The 22,158-nt window shown below is 37.8% G+C and overlaps 1 protein-coding gene across 2 annotated transcripts in view; it reads right to left on the reverse strand.

The window, feature by feature from the left end:
* Positions 1 to 22,158, reverse strand: part of LOC115628124 (DEAD-box helicase Dbp80-like) — an 89,339-nt gene that overhangs the window by 22,226 nt on the left and 44,955 nt on the right. For both annotated transcript variants that reach the window (XM_030524101.1, XM_030524100.1), the window contains 3 exons: positions 19,225 to 19,339; positions 13,152 to 13,329; positions 5,313 to 5,414 (listed from right to left, as the gene is read on the reverse strand). In XM_030524101.1, the coding sequence (XP_030379961.1) occupies positions 5,313 to 5,414; positions 13,152 to 13,329; positions 19,225 to 19,339 (395 nt within the window). The remainder of the gene's footprint in view (positions 1 to 5,312; positions 5,415 to 13,151; positions 13,330 to 19,224; positions 19,340 to 22,158) is intronic.

Consider the following 22,158-nt stretch of genomic DNA (forward strand, 5'->3'; position numbering starts at 1 on the left):
AACAATTTGCTTTTGAGGATATTAAAAATTTCCAACTGTTTTTCTGCAAACTCGAACTTTTTGTCTTTTTTAGTTAGGTCATGTAAAGGCTTCGCTAAAGTAGAAAAATCTTTCACAAATCTTCGAAAGTAGGAGCACAGTCCTAGGAAACTTTCAACTTCATGTACCTTCTTAGGTACTGGAAAATCGCGTACACCTTGTAAGCCTTTTTCATCTGGTCTGATGCCATCTCCACTTATAACATAACCTAAATAATTTACGACCGATTTTAAAAACTCACACTTGTCTAGTCTTAGTTCCAATCTAATATCCACCAACCTTTTGAATACTTTTGTTAAGATTCGAAAATGATCTTCTATACTGTCGGTCGCTATCATTATATCGTCTAAATATATTATTACCTCATCATTTTTAATCATGTCTTGAAAAACTTTGTGGACATATCTTTGAAAAACTGACGGGGCGTTTTTTAAACCAAACGGCATTCGTAAAAATTCAAACTGCCCTAATGGCGTTATAAACGATGTATATTTTACAGATTCATCGTGCATGAAAACATGAAAAAACCCATTTTTCAAATCCAATTTGGTAAATATATGTTTATCTTCCAACCTATCTATCAAGTCGTCGATCAGTGGAATAGGATAGTTATCCTTTAGTGTAACCTTGTTTAATGTTCTATAGTCTACACACATTCTTATATCCCCGGTCTCTTTTTTTAACTAAAACTATTGGAGAAACAAATTCGGATTCACTTGGCCTAATATACTTTTTGCTTATATACTCATCGATCAGTTCTTGGAGTTTATTCTTTTCTGTAAATGCTAATCGTCTTGGAGGGCAATGGAACGGTTTAATTTCGCTAAAATTTAATTTCATTTCGCACTTTATAACAGGTGTTTCAGGTCTGTTGGGCTTTATATAACAATTTGTAATTAGGCTTTCAAATCGCTTAATGTTTTCTATACCGACTCTGTCATCAACATTGTATTCTGGCTCTTGGCAGTCATTAGTTAAATCAATTTTAAAAATATCATTTTCAATTTCGATATCTATCAATTTACCACCTAAACAATTATTTTTGCATCTTAGTTCAATATTGCTTGCACTTAGAAAATCTCGGCCTAACACAACATTGTAATTCATGGTACCATCAGCCACGATAAGTAGTTTGAATTGCACGTGTTCACCATTTAAAATGACGAAACAATCAACTTTCCCAAGGACGTTTAATTTGCTTTTATTTATTCCAATATAGTTTTCATTACTATTATTTTCGACTTCAAATGTAATTTCAGAGGGCAGAAAAGAGCGCTTCAAAAAACTTATCGGGCTGCCAGTATCCATTGCATGCTGAAGAAAATGATATTTTAGGACGGTTTAATATGTAAATTTTAAAGTATCTTACGTCTTCATTTAGACTCTTATTACTTTTGGACCGTTCCTTCCTGTTGGGGCACTCAACGACCTTGTGTAGCACACTGCCACAACCATAGCATGCACCGTAGTCACGTTTGGGTTTTCGGCATTCTGCGGCCATGTGGCCACGAGAGTTGCAATTGTAGCAGCGCACTTGGTTGTTTTCTTCTCGATCAGTGGCGCGCTCTGTTGGGTAGCCAAAAATGCTTCCAGAAGTTGGCGCAAGAGGGCGCTGTACGGTACGCACTGCCTGACGTATTGGTGATCTGCTTGTTTGGCGAACTGCTTGCTTTGACGTTGTGGGTCGAAAAGTAGTGTGCTGTGGTTGGCGTTCTTCAATGCGTTCACTCACCCACTGAGTTGGACGCGCTGCATCTTGAGTTGCCGATCGTTTGGGTAGGCTTGCACCACTAAAAGTACGCATCAGTTGGGTCGTGGTCGTGATTCCTTGGAGATCTGCTTGCATCCGCAGTTGTTCACTTGGTATACCAGCAATGACGTGCTCGACCATTTCATCTTCATCGATATGGAAGCCTTTGGAAAGTGAGACTTTGCTGCTAAAGTAGCTGTTAAAACTCTCGGCAGGTAGCCACTCCCGTTGCTCGAACTTGCGGCGCAAAGCACTTTTGCTTTCTTTAACTCCAAACGTGTCTCTTATATTTTGAAGAAGTTGGTCCACCGAAACACTAGTGTTGTCACCAGCATGTAACCATTCGTATGCTCTTCCCTTTAACTTGCAGAGTATGACTGCACGTAGCAGTCCATCGTTGAGCCTAAAAATGTTTGCGACATTTCTGACCTGCTTAATCCAAGCATCTGGTGCGTCGTTCCCATCATACTCTTTCACTGCATCGGCAAGTACGTTGAACATAAGACAATTTGATATTGAGTCATCGGTTTTTTCACGTTGTTGCTTTTTCAATGCTTCGTTTTCCTTTTCTAGAAGGTCAATTTTTTTGTACAGCGCTGCAACGGTTGTTATGTTGTCAGCTTGGCCGTTAGCGTCTGTCGTGGAATGTTCGCGATCATTATTGTTGTTTCTTTCGAACTGTACGTTCTGTGGCACACACACACCAACGTCGGTGGCATCATCGCTATCTCGTTCGCACTCGTTTGGGTTTTCGCGCGAATCGTTTACTGTTGGCGCCGATTCGGCGGCATTCCTTCGTAGCTGGCGCAGCGGCGTTCGACTCGTGTTTTCGCTATCGCACTGCATCTGGATCAACTTGGACACTTGAATGTAGGTCTGGGCACGATCCCCGCAGTTGCGACGAAACTTCATTTATGCGAAGTGCTAACTCCGCCTTTGTGCCGCTAGTTTTAAGTTTAAGAGCGCGAGCCCAATTACGCGATTGTTCATCACTGTAGTCGCTTATTGAAATATCATTCATAATGATTTAGACTTTCCTCAATTTGCTTTAAATAAATTTGCACACTTTGGACAGAAATTTTATAGGTTTTAATGAGTTGTATCCCACTTCTGAAATTGTGGTGGGGTTTGCACCACAAGTAAAACACGTCCGCTCTGTTTGCCAATCTGTTTAATACTGTCCTTTGGTATTCACAATCACTCGATATCATATAACATTCGATATCACACATGCTTACATGCCTATACTCATACTTATACTACTACAGCGTTAAAGTCACCTCCAGCAATAAACCATCATGGCTTCCAGACGGTCCATTCTGCAGTTTATTGCATTCGGGGCAGAGGGAGTGGTATCAGACTGATGCGGGGGTTGTTGGGATCCACGTAGCGTACTGACGAAACTAATGCCAGGAACAACTGTGGAAGTCACGCGGCTTGAGGTCGGTAACAAGGGCCTTGGTTTCGGTGAATGGAGCTGCTTGGCCTTCTGAAACACCTTACAGCCTTTATAGGAGGCTGCATGATTGCCCTTACAGTGGGCGCAACAGGCGGGAATCTCTTTGGATTTGGTGCACTCGATAGAGCTGTGGTCTTCGCCGCACTTAACGCATTTAGGTGGAAGCCGGCAGTATTTTTGAGAGTGCCCGAAGCCTTGGCATCGATAGCACTGCATGATATCCTTGGATTTCAGTGGTGGTTCAATCGTGACAACACACCTACATAGCCGTTTTATACCAAAGGCGTCCTTGTTGTTGCTGGCGGGTTCCAAGTTCACGAAGAACATAGACATAGATGCTACGGCTGACAGCGTTTTTGATCTCACGGCCTCGAACCGTGTGTCCATGTTCTGCTAAGGCTTCCTTAATGTCATCTATGTCAGTGGAGTGATGCAGCCCTTTGACAACTATCCTATAGGCACGCTCATCCTTAGCCTGGAAAGTCTGGTAACTGATGTCGTTCGTATTGAGGTAGCTTTTAAGCTTTGAGAAGCTCTCCTTATCAACAAGATTGACCCTGACGCGACCGTCTCTGCCAGCCTTATAGTCAAAGTTCACTTTTCCAATGGCCAGATCAACGTCCGTTATGAATTCCTTGATGTCGCCGACATCAGGAATGAAAATCGGTGGTGGCTTGATTATCCTCTCTGGGGCAGTAGGGGCGTCCTGAAACTTATCGGATTCGTCGTCTTTTTCTCCTTCTCCATTGCTTCCATCGGAGAGCGCAGCGAATCTGTTAGCATTATTGAATTTGCTATTAGTGGCTTTGCGTTTTATCTCCCTTGGCTCCATGCCGGACGAGCTTGCTCTACCATCGCTCGAGCTATCTAGCTGTGCCTTAGGAGACACATTTGACACCTTTGCCTGCTTCGCTGATGGGACTCCACTAGGATTGAGGTTTCCTTTTGGTAGAAGCTTCGGTGGCGTTAGCTGCCACTTTGGTTTATGTGGGGCTGGTGGGACCGCTATGGCGACAACAACAACGAACTATTGCAGTTATGAGCGAGTGAAAACTTGAACTAGGTATCTGGATTTTTTGAAGACGCACTAGACGCGTTTATATTAAGAAATGAAATATAAAATATTTTTACGGAGCGCACAATAAAAACACGACTTCTCACTTTGACGTTTATCTCAGTGATGAAAAAAAAGATCGGTGCGAAAATGAGGTTCGAACAAAGAGCCAACATTAAATTTTGTTTTAAAATTGGTAAAACTTTTTCGAAACGTTTCAATTGATGGAACAAGTTTATGGCGATGATTGCCTATCCCGTAGCAGAGTGCACGAGTGGTTTCAACGTTTTCAAAGTGGTCGTGAGGACATAAATGACGATCAACATGTGGGCCAATATAAATTCGTGATCACCGAAAATTCCATCGAAACTGTTCGTGAATTCATCAAAAATCAGCCGAAATCATCATTGAAATTGATGGAAATGGAATTGAACATCTCCAAAACATCGATTTATCGCATTTTGACCGAACATTTGGGCTTACGAAAGGTATGTGCACGGTTTGTTCCGCACAAATTGACTGACGACCAAAAATTGCTCAGACGATCGACGCTTGTGACCGATTATTTTTACCAAAAATCACATTTTAACCATTAACCACTCGCCGTATTCAAAAAATCGGCCCATCAGAATGAAACCTATTATGTGGAGTCATCATCACTAATTGGAATTATTTGCCAATTTGTTCGTGAAAAATTCTATGAATTACGGGAGTTTTAGAAAATTTGTAATTGCGTTGCAAAGGGGGAAGGGAGGGAAATTCCAAAATACACTCTTTCTGCGTATTCATAAAAGGCATCTTGGACTGAAAATTTTGTGTCTTCAGCACTTATAGTCTCCGAGATATAGGTGATTATACGAACAGCGTTTCCGAAAATTCTCCAAAGGGGGGAAGTGGGGTTAAAATCAAAAACGATGAAGCTCTAAAGCAAAGCAATACACCTAAACAAAGACTTGATCATGCATTATAGATTATAGTGTTATAACTATATCGCCAAAATAATTTCTTACCTAATTATCGTAGGCTCTGAAACTATTAAACGGGCGAAGTCCATCACTTCCTTATCGTAAGTGGCAGAGAAGAATAGCATTTGACATTGTTGATTCAACATTCTGTAAAAATAGAAGTAGAAATCAATATAGTATGTACATACTCTAGTAGTCCAATACTCAGAAAAAACAATTATTCATTGAATGACTCTTTAAGATAACAAAGGACTTAATATGTCTACAACAAAATCAATAGTCCTCTATGGTCTTGGCAGTACTATCTAATTTTCTTTCAAAATCATTATTTACTTATTTTTCTTTTAGCTATCAGTAGATACCATTCAAATCATATACACTTCGCTCCACTTAATTAGGTACCTGAAAATTCACTCTTTTGGTGGCCCAAAGCATTATTCGACGTAATATGAATTTATACCCTGTACCCAAAGGGTAAAAGCGTATACACCTAATTCAGTTATTAGGTATTTTTACGCGGTTTTGATTTAATACGGTTTGAAAATTAAACTTTTATACACCTAATTTTGTTTTTACAAGGTAGATTGGTTCCTTAAAAAGGCATGTAAAAATAAAACCGTGTAAAATAGACATTGATCATATGCAAAACGAATCGTGCTAAATGGAATAAAGTCGTGAAACCATATATACCTAATTTTTTTTTACACGGTATTTTTTACACGACTTTGATATAACACGGTTTGAAACAAGTAAAAAAGCTAAAGTCGGGTGTCCCGACTTTGAAATACTCTTTACATATGTTTACAATAATAATAGAATAAAAAAATATTAAGAAAATTAAAAAAAAAAATTTGATCTCTCGGTATTCGAACTTACGTAAAGGGTGTATAATTGCACATATACCAAGCAATTGCGTCTATGTGAGTGTATGAATGCCTATGCGCAGTCAACCAAACAGCAACATCAACAACAGCTGCGGGCAGCGCTTGAGCATCGAATATATTTATGACTATAACTTCTTGTTAAATCGGTCTACCAAAGTGAAACTTGGCATACGGACACATAATAACTAACTGGGGGTATTTGCAAAATGAGTTCGAAATTCCAAGAATTACGGGAGTTGAGACTTGCGGTCGAATGGGGGGAGGGAGGGAAATTCCAAAATACACATTTTCTGCGTATTCACATAAGGCATCTTGGAATAAAATTTGGGGTTCCTAGGTCTTATAGTCTTCGAGATATAGGCGACTATAAGAATGAAAAATCGGGAAAACCCCCATAGGGGGAAGTGGGGGGAAAATCAAAAATATAAAACAAACTCGTATAGAATACACACATAAGGCATCTTTGTGCAAAATTTGGTGTCTTTATCTCTTATAGTCTCTGAGATCCAGTGGTTCATACGGACGGACGGACATACAGACAGACAGGGCTAGATCGACTCGTCTCGTCATGCTGATCAAGAATATATATACTTTGTGGGGTCTGCCACGCCTCCTTCTACGTGTTACATTTTTCAGCTCCCGCAAACCTAATATACTCCTGTACATTTCATGTACAGAGTATAAAAAGAGTGTGTTCACAAGGAGAACGATGGTCTAGAAATGAAATGGTTGGAAAGTGAAAGTTTACAAAACTGAGAGCTGAATGGCATGAGAATGGAGGGCAGGTTTATAAATTTAGGTGAAATTAATGATAATTTAGAAAAACAGAATATAAACAAGATAGAACGCTACAGTCGAGCAAGCCCGACAGTAAAATAGCCTGTACTCTCCACCAAAAAAACCAAAATAAAAAAATTTTTTTTAAATTTAATTATTAAAAAAAATTGAATTAATTTAAATTAATTAAGAAAATGTATTTAATATATACATAGAAGACGTATCAGAAAAAAAACACAAACTCGATCTGCCTAGGGCTTAGGGGAACCTGAATGTCAGGTTTGGTTATCCTAGCTATTATAGTTGCTGAGATCGTTGCGCTCATACAGACAGACGGACGGACGAACAGACGGACATGGCTATATCGACTAGTCTTGTCATCCTGATCAAGAATATATATACATGGGGTCTGGCACGCCTTCTTCTGTGTGTTACATACATTCGCACAAAACTAGTCTTTCACCCTTTGGGTACAGGCTATAAAAAAAGGGGTAGAAATGGAAAGCTTTGACAAGGATTGTACGGAAAATGAAGACACACACAGTATGTACAAAACAAACGGGAAAGCGACAAATTGTAATGTAAATAGAGTACCTTGGAAGATACAGGAAAGCGATCAGTGCAGTAATGAAAATAGCAACAAAGTTGCAGGAAAAACAAAAGAGGATAACTTTAATTTATTACTAGGGCAATACCCGTGTTTAGATGAAGACGATAATTTGATAGAGAGGACGCAATGCTGTCATAAACTTAAGGGAAAACTGGAAGTCATGTTTAAGAAATTATATAAAAATGCAGAAAGGCCAATGTTACCAAATGTGAAATGAAACTTAACTTTGAAAGAGAGAAACCATTCCATTTTCCCCCAGGCGGTTGTCGTGGTTGCGAATGCCGTTTCAAAGGTTTGTAAAAAAAGTGTTTGCAGATTTAATCAGGACAGATAAAGTCATAGTTTACATGGATGATATAATGATAGCGACAAGTGGTAGCGATAGCCATATGGAGGTACTAGAGGAGGTATTTAGAAGGCTGGTAGCAAACAAATTAAGTCTCCGATTAGACAAATGTGAATTTTTGCTGACGGAAGTAGAATACTTAGGATATACGATATCAGAAGAGGGAATAAAGCCAGACGACAAAGGGGTAAAGGCGGTAAAAGATTTTCCTGTACCAATGATGTGCAGAGCTTTTTAGGATTATGTTCGTTTTTCAGGAAATCTGTAAAAGATTTTTCCACAAAAGCTGGCAGAGGCACCAATATTAGCCCTGTACAGACCAGGTGATCAAAACAGAGTTACATTGCGATGCAAGTGCCTTAGGTTTCGGGTCAATACTAATGCAGAAGAAAAGTGACGGACGAATGCACCCGGTGTTTTATTTTTCGAAGCGGACAACAAAAGCGGAAGCGAAGTATCATAGTTTCGAGCTAGAAACACTGGCAATAATATATGCACTTCAACGTTTTAGAATTTACTTGCAGGGTATATATTTCAAAATAGTAATTGATTATAATGCTTTAACCAATGACTTTAAACAAGAAGGACCTGAATCCAAGAATAGCTAGGTGGGCACTTGAATTAGAAAATTATGAGTACAAGTTAGAGCACAGGGCGGGAAAAAGGATTCAGCACGTTGACGCATTGAGTAGAAACGCAAATATTTTAACAATTGACGCAAGCACATTTGAAAAGAATTTGATTTGTCAAAATAGGGACGAGAAGTTGAAAAAACCATATTATTTTATGTTCCGGAAGAAATGGAAAATCATGTTTTTTATAAATATCACAATGAGCTTGGCCATGTAGGGATTGATAAAATGACAGATGCGATCACAAAGTTACTGGTTTCCGAACATGAGAACAAAAGCAAATGTTCACGTACAAAATTGCCATAAGTGCATCGCGTTTTCGGGCATGAAAAAAGGATTCCTACATAATATTCCGAAACAGTCAGTGCCTTTTGAAGTAATGCATATTGACCACTTTGGACCAGTCTATAAAGGGAGAGCAAATAAGTACATTCTAGTAATAAAAGACGCTTTCACGAAGTTCGTTAGACTTTATGCCACAAAAACGACGAGTACTAAAGAAGTTGTTCAATCACTGCAGGATTATTTCAGAATGCCAAGCTGTATAGTCTCCGATCGGGGTAGCGCCTTTACGTCAAATGATTTTGAAAACTTCTTTGAGCAGAACGGCGTTAAACACGTGAAGGTAGCTACAGGTTCACCACAGGCAAATGGACAAGTTGAGAGAGTTAACAGAGGGTTGGGACCGATGATTGCCAAGTTGGTGAATCCTGATAAAAACGTACATTGGGACACAGTCGTACAAACAGTTCAGTTTACACTCAACAACACTATTCAAAGACGATTAATCAACACCCGAGCAGAATGCTGTTTGGCGTTTTAAAGAAGGGGGACGTATCAGACGTGTTGAAGGATAAGTTAGAGGAGTTGACCAAAAAGAGAATTAGAGAAAACTCGAGAAGAGGAGAGAAGAGAATAATGCTATTAATATTATACAAAAATAAATAATTAAATTAAAATACAAATTTGAAAACGTTTAAGTTAAATAATGGGTGCAGGAGCATCCTGGTCAGAATGGCCGAGTTGTAGTATTAAGTATATAAATAGTATAAGTGACATTGATGTTTTAGTATTAAGTTTTAGCGAAATGTCTAGCATATTTAATGTCAAAGCGCTGGTATGATCGATATATGATTGTAAGGTCACACTGAAAGAAAGAGCGGGAGAATAAAATAAGATTGCAAACGAAAAACAACGCGCCTTTAATAATTGTCTCGGCCACATACGGGAGTTAGAGTAGGGCGGCCAACTTTTTCAAAAGCCAATGCGGGACAATTTAAGGTGGTGTTATTTTCGATGAGTCATATGTACAGTTACATATGTATGTAAATATTAAACTCTTAAAATAATTATTCAATTTGTTTATGTTTCTTTATTTTTAAAATCATATTTTTCACACGAGTGATACTTTTTCACCAGTACTGGATTTTTTTACTGTAAGGTAAAAACTATATATTAGGTTTGCGCAAAGGAAGCATCTCCGACCCCATATGGTGTATATATTCTTAATCAGCACGACGAGAGAAATCGATCAAAGTATGTCCGTCCGTCTGGAAACGGTTGAGCGTACATTAACCAAATCTCTATATATATAAAACAGTTTGTCCTGACTGACTGACTGACTGATTGACTGACTGATTGGCAATCAACGCACAGCCCAAACGATAAGAGCTAGGAAGCTGAAATTTGGACAAAAGATCCCTCTTATAGTGAAAGTGAGCACTAAGAAGGGGTTTCGGAAAATTCGAGCTCCAAAGGGGGGAAAACGAGCTCCATCGTTTGTATGAAAAATCTACAATTTTTATCCGATTAACTTCAAACTTAGTTTGTATACTCTCAAAAAGAATACAAGAAAACCTGCATACTTGGTTTTTCAACATTTTTCCTGGGGCATGAAAAAGGGGGGGTTTTCCGTGGAAAAAATGAAACACAATCAACACCCCACAGCCCAAACGGTAAAAGCTAGGAAACTGAAATTTGGGCTCAAGTATCCTATCATGGTGTAGATGCGACTTAGAAGGGTTTTTGGAAATTCGAGCTCCAAAGTTTGTTTAAAAATTCTGCATTTCTGAATCGATCAACTTTAAATTTGGTTTTTATAATCTATAAAAGAATACAAACAAAACTGCATACTCAGTTTTTCGAAATTTGTGTTGGAGCTTGAATTATTGGGGTTTTAATATTTATGCATTTTTTCAAATGAAAAGTTTGTGTTATAAATTTTGTCCGATCGATTTCAAATTTGGGTAATATAATCTACGTAGCTAAAATTACAACTTTGCATTTAACGATTTTTAACACATGCATTTTACAAATGGGCAGGCAGAACAAACAATACAAAATATCAAACAGTTGGGGACAACTAAGTATACATACACACATACATACACAAACATACATACAAGCAGCTGTTCGTGCAAACGGTTGAAGTAGCCAAAGCAAAATGTGAGACGCTGTGTGAATGTTCATTTGTACACATGTATGTACATACATACATACATATGTATAAAAGTACATTCGTCTTGCACTGACAGGGCAAGAAATGTTAATTAATTAAAAATTATTAACATTATAACATAAACATTTTTATGGTATTTTTTCTTTGTTTAGTACATTTGGCATAAGGGGTTTTTAGGACAACGGACTACAAGGGCGTACGCAGGTTGGGCAGGGGGGACATTGCTCCCCTTAGAAAGAATTTCGCATTATGAATTACACCAGCACCATATGTATTACATACGTACATACATATGTACATACGTCTGTATGTATAGTATGTACATATGTACATCAATACAATCACTTTTTCAAATGAATAGTTTGTGTTATAAATTTTGTCCGATCGATTTCAAATTTGGGTAATGTTATCAACATAACTATATCAACAAATTGGCATTCAACGATTAAAATATAGCAATATGTTTTTTACTTGCCATATGTACATATATCAAATATCAAATAGTTGGGGACATCCCATACACACACTCACACATACATACAACAAGCAACAGTCGTGTCTATGTGTGCCCATGCATACATACATATGTACAAGCATATGTATGTATGCCTGTATATGTATGTAGCATGTACATACAAAACAACAACCACAACTTCAAGTTGTTGGCTCGCACATCTTCTTTCGTTTTGACCATTTAATGTTAATTGCAAAGGCAAAACGCCAAAAGTTTACAGTTACCGTCGCTAGGCAACGACTGCGTAAGCGATAGTAAAGCAGAAACCGAATAACGGAGCTACGCATATTCTGTTTCGCATTGCGGGCAGATGTATGTATGTATATGATTTGTTCTTATCGATCTCAATAAATAATTAGATTTTATTATTTAAATATTCTGCTTATTGCATTCAAACTTCGATATTTTGATGGTATCGGTGGCTTCAAATATCGAAAGTTTTACTCTAGCAAATTGAGATGAGAATTGTCAGTGCTTTTTGATCGTGGCTCATCGCTGCACGGCATTGACACGAGTGCCGTGTTTCATATTCCGAGTTTGTGCGTGACCGTATTGACTCAATATGGAACGAAAAGACTCAAATGTGAATTTAAAATTAGGATATACCCTTATAATTATTCCCCATTTTTGCACATAGTCTATCTTAAAACGTTGGTGATCAACGCACAGCCCAAACGGTAGAAGATGAAATTTGGACTCAAGTATCCTTTCATAGTATCCATCATAGTGTAGGAGCACACTAAGAAAGGCTTTTGGAAAATTATAGCTCCAAAGGGGGGAAAACGAGCTTTAAAAAATATTAGTTATAGTGGTCATGTTCGTTTAACGAAATAGTTTGGCAAGAACAAAAATGTAACGGACTACTGAACAATTTTTTGTCAAGAACAGAAAATGTTCATTTAAATACCTTAAATGCCTTCCTACTGGTAACTTACTTATAAGGTGAAAACATATGGGTAGGTTATGCACACACAAAATAAATACAATTGGAATCATTATATTGAGCCGGATTAAGACGGGCAATACCTGCTAGTAAGAACATAAACCATATTTGCAAAGATAATTTATATATACATAAATATATATTTTTTTCAAATTTTATGAAAATCTGTCAATTTGAAACAATTTTACTCCAGTACTACATCTGCAAACTGCAGCATCAAGTGTTCTTCTGCTAGGGACGCATAAGCTCATTGCCGGAAGTTAGTCCGGGTACAGGGTATTTCACTGTCGAGCTTGCTTAGCGTTCTCTCTTGTTATTTATAATGTCATTAAATTGTCCGCAACTGCCAATATTATATTTTAAAAGACATGTGTCCACTTTTAGTGACGTTTGTCCACAAAGCAATTATCAATGAAAATAAAAACAGAGAAGGTACTGGATGATAGATAGGCAATTTTGCATTGGTATCCCTTTTTCTCTTAGATTATTAAGCACCTCAATTCACCGCTGTTTTGTCAAACAGGAGAGCAGGAGGAGATGCAGTAGATAAGAACAATGGTTTTCTATCTCGTACTCTATTTTAAATTATGTATTTTAAATGTCATGTTGGTAATGCCGGACATGCGGGACGTGTTTCAGGTTTTTTGGGACTATTTTATTCGATTTTTCAATGCGGGACAACACCTGTCAATGCGCGACAATATTTCTAAGGATACTCACTTGTGAATTCGAATACACTGGTCGTGGTGGCCTTGGGTAGCAATCATTACATCAGCTTCATCCAATACAAAAACTGTTATTTTTTTCATATCAAATAATCTAAATTTTAAGCCCCAATCCAACATTTTACCAGGAGTTCCAATCAGAATATGGTCCGGTATCTGTGAGTTGCGATCAACTGTGTAATTTAAAATGATTAATATAATTAGTATTTTTATAAGTATACACGTAAATATAAACCCTACGACTGACCGTCGAAGCTTGTATGACATTATTTATAGAACTGCAGAAGTTGGTCTAACTTTCAGTGTCACCGAGAATAGTAGATTGTGTAATTGCAATCCGAGTCCTTGCGATTGACAGCAAATGAAAAATTATTGTAAGCTATTTTTGAAATAATAATAAAAAGTAAAAGTAATTTGGATAGTTGTTTGTTATAGTATAACAGCAGAAAAAGAACACAGTATTTTTGCTATTAGGAAGAGATTTTGGATAGGAGTATTCTACGGTAAATTTGTCCGTTTTACTGAGCCATGTTGAGTGACGACAGAAAATTTTAGTTATTGAGTGCCTAAGTCCCTTAAGAAATACAATATAATAATACAATATAATACTTGTATTATAGGTCTGCTTGAAATAGTTTTAGTTTAAGACACTATTAAAATTGATAATAGCACAGACCCAGTATTGATTTGAAAAACTACTATGGGAAGAAAAATAAGAAGCTTTGTGGCTAATTTTGTGTCTCTATCTCTTATAGTCTCTGAGATCCAGATGTTCATACGGACAGACATACAGACAGGGCTAGATCGACTCGTTTTGTCATGCTGATCAAGAATATATATAGTTTGTGGAATCTGCCACGCATCCTTCTGCCTGTTACATTTTTCAGCTCGCGCAAACCGAATATACTTGTACTCTTGTACATATCATGTACAGAGTATAAAAATCAAGAACAACACGAGAGAACGCTACAGTCGAGAAAGCCCGATAGTAAAATACCCTGTACTCTCCACAAAAAAGGAAATTAAACAAAAGAAATATTAAAAAAAAATCAAATTAATTAATTAAAATTAAATAAAAAATATTCAATACATAAATACATACATGCAAAAGTGAAGATATGCTTATGTAAGGTGCGTTGCAAAACTATAGAACCACTTAAAAAATTACGATTGCTTAAGAACGACTGACTGTAGGGTACAACAATGTTCTGTGAAAATGTGTTAAAGACAAAATAACATTGTAAGAAATAGGGGAAAAACGGTTTTTTGTTGTTGCATTAATATAGAACCACTTACGTTATATGCAATTTTTACTGGTTTTAGTCAGTGATACTCAGTTGTTGATTCAAGTAGAGTTGGACATGGAGAGAATAATAAATATGCCGCGTGGGAAAATATTACAAAATTTTGAAAAATTGCAAATATTGGCATATAAAGAGCAAAATTGGGGCATTTGTGAAATTGCCAGAATACTCGCTCGAAGCCACCATGTAATACCGGAATTTTTGAAACATCCGGAAGGCTATGGGTCTAGAAATTCTGGGGGAAGGAAAAAAAAATTAACCAAGACGAAGAACGTAGAATTTTAAGGGCTGTGAGTAACTCAACCACGTGTTTGGCGGACCTTCAAAAGCATGTTGACGTTCCCGTTCACCGATCGACTATTTCCAGGGTTTTAAAACGGAGCGAAATTATTACATACGCTAAAATGAAAGCCGCCCCGAGACTATTGAAACGTCATAATCAGGCTAGGCTGGAATTTGCAAAGAATATAGGGCCAAAAACTGGGAATCTGTAAGAAAAAACATATCTTTATTATTTGAAGTTTTTAAAAACATTAACGGCTTAAGGTGATTTTTTCTGATGAAAAAAGTGGAACCTTGATGGTCCAAGCGGTTTTCGAGGATACTGGCGCGATTTAAGGAAGGAGCCGTTGGTGTTTTCCAAGCGAAACTTTGGAGGAGGAAGTGTAATGACTTGGGCAGCATTTTCTACTTTAGGTTGCTTGGAATACCAATTCGTATCATCGAAAATGAAGTGCGGGGACTGCATTAATGTCCTAAAAATGAGCCTATTGCCTTTTATTAGGCAAAACCGGAAAAAACATACGACATTTCAACAGGATAATGCCAGAATCCATGTAAGCCGAGAAACCATGTCTTGGTTTTCTGAAAAATCTATAGACGTTATGGATTGGCCGACTTGTTCCCCAGACCTTAATCCGATCGAGAATATTTGGGGAATACTTGTCCGAAGGATCTATAAGGATCAAAGACAATTCGACAATGTTCATGAATTGAAAAGGGCAATAATAAGAGAATGGGAGCAATTGGAACCAAATTTGCTCAAAACGCTTCTTAAAAGTATGAAGAGTCTCATTTTTGAGACAATAATAATAAATTTAAGCCATTTAAATACATTACAAATTATTATTCGTTTCAATATTGAAAATTTAGGCAAGTGGTTCTATAGCCATGAAACAGCAAAAAACCGTTTTTCCCCTATTTCTTAAAATTTTACACTAAAAATTTAAACCAAATACCGTTATTTCTTCAATATTTTGTCTTTAACACAGAACATTGTTGTACCCTACAGTCAGTCGTTTTTAAGCAATCGAAATTTTTTAAGTGGTTCTAAAGTTTTGCAAAGCAAAATTTCAACAGCATACATTTAAATCATCGTGTCTATGCGTGTTTATATATCAGAGAACTACAACGAGTACTACATTTTCGGTCATACTCGAGTATTTACCAATACTCGGAATGATTATTTTATTTGGATATAGTGACAAGCAATGACTGGTTGCGAACGAGCCCTCAACGAACACTCAGTTCGAATCAAAACTGCAAAAACTCAGAAGTGAGCGGTTGTGACCGAAACTTCTTGCATGAATGCAAGCAATGACCGGTTGTGAACGAACGCTAACCAACCAATCAGTTCAACTCACAACTGCAAATACTCAGAATGAGCGTCAATGAGCGAAACTTTTTGCCTGCGTGCAAGAAATGATCGAACGTCGTATTTACAATCATGCTCGCATGACCGAAATAACCACTGATATCGGCGGCTGCACGTTTTTTCGGCTATTAGTTCAATAGTAACTTCGTATACAAGTATGTAAATGCATATAAATTAAAGAAGCCAACAAAACTATTAGCGAAAAGATATTTTTTTTTTACTGTTTAATCAAAGCATTGATGCTGTGCATTCAGATTAGCACCTTAACAATAGCGAAAAGATATACCTTCCTTTTTATTTAAACTAAAAAAAGTTATGCTACTTTAAATAATATTAATTTGTTTTTATTTTAAATTTCAGTTCCTTTTTTAAGAAATAAAATCATGCTAAATATCATAATATAAAAATAAATATATGTATACATACTATATGTTTAGTTTTCATTCTGCACCTCTTTATTTAAAATACGTACATACATACAAGGTGCGTTCCAAAGTAAACAGGACTTTTTGAATCTAGCGCCCCCTGGTAGCGCTATCTATACGTCAACTGGTGCGTTAGAATCTGCTATCTTTATCGATTGTCCAGTGAAAATTTCATGACATTTCATCGATTGGAAGTGAAGTTATTGCGTTTTAAGTGTCAGTATGTTTGTGTTATTTGTGTATTTTGTTTTAAAATTGGTAAAACTTTTACCGAAACGTTTCAATTGATGGAACAAGTTTATGGCGATGATTGCCTATCCCGTAGCAGAGTGCACGAGTGGTTTCAACGTTTTCAAAGTGGTCGTGAGGATTGTGGGCCAATCAAAATTCGTGATCACCGAAAATTCCGTCGAAACTGTGCGTGAATTCATCAAAAATCAGCCGAAATCATTGAAATTGATAGAAATGGAATTGAACATCTCCAAAACATCGATTTATCGCATTTTGACCGAACATTTGGGCTTACGAAAGGTGTGTGCACGGTTTGTTCCGCACAAATTGACTGACGACCAAAAATTGCTCAGAATCGATCGACGCTTGTGACCGATTATTTGACCAAAAATCACATTTTAACCATTAACCACTCGCCGTATTCACCTGATATGGCACCGTGCGATTTCTACCTTTTCGGAAAAATGCATTTGCCCATGAAAGGAAAGCGTTATGCAGACGTAGAGGCCATTCAAAAGGCTTGCACCGGCATACTGGCGGCCATACTGGCCAACGAGTTAAAACACTCGTTCGAGATGCTTTTGATCGTGCAAAAAGCTGTATTGAAGCAATAGGAGACTATTTTGAATAAAATAAATTGATTTTGCCGAAAAAAACATTTGGTTTTTTTATACCCTGTACCCGTAGGGTAAAAAGGGTATATTAGGTTTGTGCAAAGTATGTAACATACAGAAGGAAGCATCTCCGACCCCATAAAGTATATATATTCTTGATCAGCATGACGAGAGAAATCGATCTAGACATGTCCGTCCGTCTGTCCGTCCGTCTGTCCGTCCGTCTGTCCGTCTGTCCGTCCGTCTGGATGAATGCAAGGATCTCAGAAACTATAAAAGCTGGAATAACCAAAGTTGGCATCCAGATTCTCCTAGGTCCGAGTAAGGACGAGTTTATTTTATTTTTTTTAATTTTCCCCCCCTTCCCCCGCTACAGAATTTCGTCAATAGCGTCCACATTTCAAATGCTACCTAAACCAAACTTTGCACACATAATTTATATATAATTGTCTATTGTTGTTCAAAATTTTATTCAATTCGGTCAATTTTAAGAAAAGTTATTAGCAAAACAAATTCTCGCCAGTACAACCCCCCAAACTGCAGCAACAAGTTCGCTCCTCTTCTTCCTCTTTTTGCTGCTGCTATGGGCGCATATAACTCAGTGACGCAAGTTTACCTGGGTACATGGTATTACACTGTCGGGCTTGCTCGACTGTAGCGTTCTCTCTTGTTTTTTTTTAAAACGTCCTGTTTACTTTGGAACATACCTTGTATACATATGTTTGCGCATAATTGCAAACAACACATGCACGCACAAATACATAAATATGTACATACATGCATTTTTTATACGGTCATACTCGGGTAAAACCCGCGCAATACTCGAGACATACTCGGGTAAAACCAGCGCAATACTCCAGTAATACCCAAGTATAGCTCGCGCAATACCCAAACAATACTCGAGCAATAACGGCACTATACTCGTTCGATCAAACGCTTTTTCTGCAAAGTCTGGTTTGTTTCGATCAGGACCCAGTCATCTTAAACGAAGTGACCGAGTCTGAACTGTTTAAAAGCAAACCAATCAAGGCCGGTACTCGTGCGAGCCGACCGCTATAAGCAAAGTGACCGAGACTGGTGTGCTCGGAAGCAAACCAATCAAGTCCGGTGCTTGTTCGTAAAAATAGAAAGATTGCTCATGCAAATTCGATCATAAGAAAAATGCTGAGAGTACTCAACTCGTTCGAGCTCGTTTGCAGCCAAACAATGATCTGATTTGATTGAACTTTCAGCAAGGGTGGTCGAACATACTCGTTGCAGTTCTCTGGTATGTATGCTGTACAGGAATAAGTCGAGGCAGTAACAACAAAAACAGCTGCAGACAGAGCTTTGGCGGAGAGTATATTTATGGCTATAACATTCTCCACAATAAACCTATGGTAATGAAACTTGGCATACAGAATCATAATATTCTACTCCTATACTTTCTAAGATCCTTGCGTTCATACGGACGGACATGGCTATATCCACTCGTCCTGTCCTAGTGATCAATAATACATATACTTTATTGGGTGCGTGGCAGACCCTCCTTCTGTGTCTTATATACATTTGCAAAAAACTAGTATACCCTTTTACCGTTTGGGTACAGGGTATAAAAAGAAAACAAATTTTCGATAGTTGGTGTTATTGTGTCCAAATATTCTTTAATTTATTTAATAGGTACGAACATTACGGTCCCATCCGTTCCAATAACCATGACTCATAGATTTGATCCTCTGTATAAATGAAAAACGTAAAAGGTTCCAATACATGCCACTTAGACTTAAGCAGCTCAAAGATATTCATGTGGCGGATTTTCTAATAACTTATTTATTTGCGCTTGTTTTATTTTTTCAAGTACCTTCCTCTCCTCGAACAGCAAATCTTAATTTGATGTCAGGACAAAACTGGCCCATGCGGGCTGCAACCTCTCCGGTTTGGATTGCCAGTTCATAAGTTGGCGAGAGACACAAAACCTAAAAAAAAAAATAATAATAATTATATATTGTATATAGAAGCAATCAATAAAGTAAACCAATAATTACTCTTGATGAACCCAGTTGGCATTTCGAGTTTACCTTAACGTTAAGTATTGCCGTCTGTCAAATAACGCCATACTAAATATCAGACTTATTTACAGGCTAAGCCTAGTACTCAGCTTGAAATTACAATGCCTTAAATGAATAAATTTAAATTCAATCTAATAAACTACAGTTGGAGCCAGTATTTTTAATCACATAACGCTTCAGTATTTTTAAATGTTGATCCTGCAACTGATTCAGCGTGTTGAAAGAATTTCTCGTATTGCTTCTTCTTTTAACAAAACGGGATTGCATGATATCGCACTTTTTAACGGACAACGTGTTAAATAATTTGTTTTCACTGTTTTTTCTTTTTTTTTTTGGGGGAAATTTTAGTCGAAATCCGTAGGCATTATAATTATAATCGAAATGATTAGGATTAGGTTTTTCTACTTTTTGACTTCCCTTTTTGTATTTTTTTACCATCAATAAAAAGTCGGTCAATCATTAGTCCATCAGTTCCAATTATTGAGCATTCTAACATGGTTTTTAGCATCGTCGGCTTCGTCGATAGACCCCAGTCTCCACCAAATAAACAACGTCAGTTCCTCCAGATATTGTTGCATCGTTTTAATACCACAATTCAGGCTGGATGTCTACAGATCCTCTAGAGGATTCATTTTATGAATTTGCACAATCTTGCTTTCCGTGGGTTTCGAAGTTTGACGCGATCTTTCTTTAAGTGGAACATTTGCTATGGTGCGAGTTTTTCGGTAATGGTTGAAAGCATTAAAAACAATTTTCCAACATAGCTGAGTTTCAATAGCCTAATATGTCATACCATTCTTTTGAATTTAATTGAAATGTATTCTAACACAAAAAACAACAAAAACTTACTTAAGTTTTGGAAAAATACTGCATAAAATTTTAAATTACAGCGAAAATCTAAATTGTTTTCAATTAGGTGGTACGCAAAATTCGAACAACTCGGCTAAAAAATTAATTTTATAAAGTGTCGAAATCGCAACAAAGTCGAATACAGTCATGGCTGTATCGGAGGACCCACCATAAAGATGTCGTTTAGGGACATTTGTGACGACGTCTTACATGACGCGTCGAAGACGACTCGTAATTTTGCTGAAGTGTTTTGCGGTCGTGGCACGCATTGATAAGATATAAAATAATGCGGCTCTCTTGGGACAATGTTGACAACTGGGCTCATGTGACCCATTGAAATGTGTTTCAGGAAAGGAATGTACATTGATTCAGTGCCGGGCTGCTTAGCCATTCGCCTTTCTAAGGCCAGAAAACGTTGCAACGCTGTCTCATACGAACCACCGAGACAACGTGGGCTCGACTTGAATGGCAATCCAACACTGAGCCTACCCGAGGCAAGACTGGTGATCAAAGCAATCAAAGCAAATGCTTTGGGGTGTACAAGTTATGACTTGATAATTTTGGATTCTCTTCCAACTCCCAGAATTTGCGAATAAGTGAATAGAAAGGACTGACATCTTGGTTTGGTGAATGAGCACGGATTTGGCTTACAAGTGCTGTAGACGATAGATCAGATGAATTCACAGAGTGACACCACCCTGCTACAATCCATCCAAGAGCTTTAGCTTGCATCACCGGTGACTCATTTGTTCCCTTTACCTGTCCTTCTCTTAGTAGATCCAAAAGGGCATCTGCCCCAAGCAGCAGATCTATGCATAGCGGCCTATGGAACTGAGGATCAGCTAGATCACAACTATCAGGCACGTCAACGTCGACGACCAATTTTTCGGGTTGGTACGACAAGATTATACTAAGAACTGCTAATTCTGCTGTTAGCTCGGAATCGCCGGGTCAGTTGTTGCACCGTTACTGGTGACTATTAAACACAGAAAGTTTTAAAAAGCAGGACTTTTGCGCTGACACCCTCATATTCGCATTCGCTCTTCAGAACACAATCCACGTGCTTAATGTGAGAGTTTTCATCCTCTCAGAAGATGATGACGTCGTCAACGTAGACATATCAGAATTTGCCGATTTGCTCTCACAAAATTGTTCTCTGAAAAATACTAGCCGCATTCTTTGGGCCGAAGGGCAGCCGCCGAAATTCATACTTCCCCCCGTACTGCGAGCATGATCTGATGGTAGCCAGACTTGAGGTCTAGCGTTGAAAAAAACCTTGCCTTGTCCAGGTTCCCCAATATCATGGAGGTATTTAGCATGGGGTACTTATCGGGCACTGTTCTCTCGTTTAGCTTCCGAAAATCTATCACCAATCGCATGGTTCGATTCCCTGCCTCGTCAGTGCCTTTCTTATCTACTACCCATAATGGGTTATTATAAGGGGAGATTGAATTTTGTATTATACCATTTTTAAGCAGGTCCTGAATTTCGTTGTTGAGGGCAACCCCCATAGGATATGGATATAATTTGGCATAAATAGGTTCTTCATTAACCGTTCTGATGATAGCCACCACCGAAGTGTTGTATGGTAATGCTTCATTCGGATCAGCGAAAGCCATTTTCCTACTTTTGAGCATTTCCAAAAATTACCAAAGGAGGCGCATCTGAGCAATCGATGTTGGTAAAATTTACACGACGTCAAAATAAAACAAACAAAATAACCAAGACAAAGTCAGGAGACCGCAGGGCTCGTATTTCTCCGCAATGTTGAACGGGGCAACAAAAACAGCAAAAATAAATCAAATGCAAAGCAAAAGAATGCATGCGCTACTGCATAAAAATCAATGTAACACAAAAAATAACACAATATAGCAATA

The sequence above is a fragment of the Scaptodrosophila lebanonensis genome, unplaced genomic scaffold (genome assembly GCF_003285725.1).
Source record: "Scaptodrosophila lebanonensis strain 11010-0011.00,11010-0021.00 unplaced genomic scaffold, SlebRS2 tig00000101-arrow-pilon, whole genome shotgun sequence".
In the NCBI taxonomy this organism is placed as follows: domain Eukaryota; kingdom Metazoa; phylum Arthropoda; class Insecta; order Diptera; family Drosophilidae; genus Scaptodrosophila; species Scaptodrosophila lebanonensis.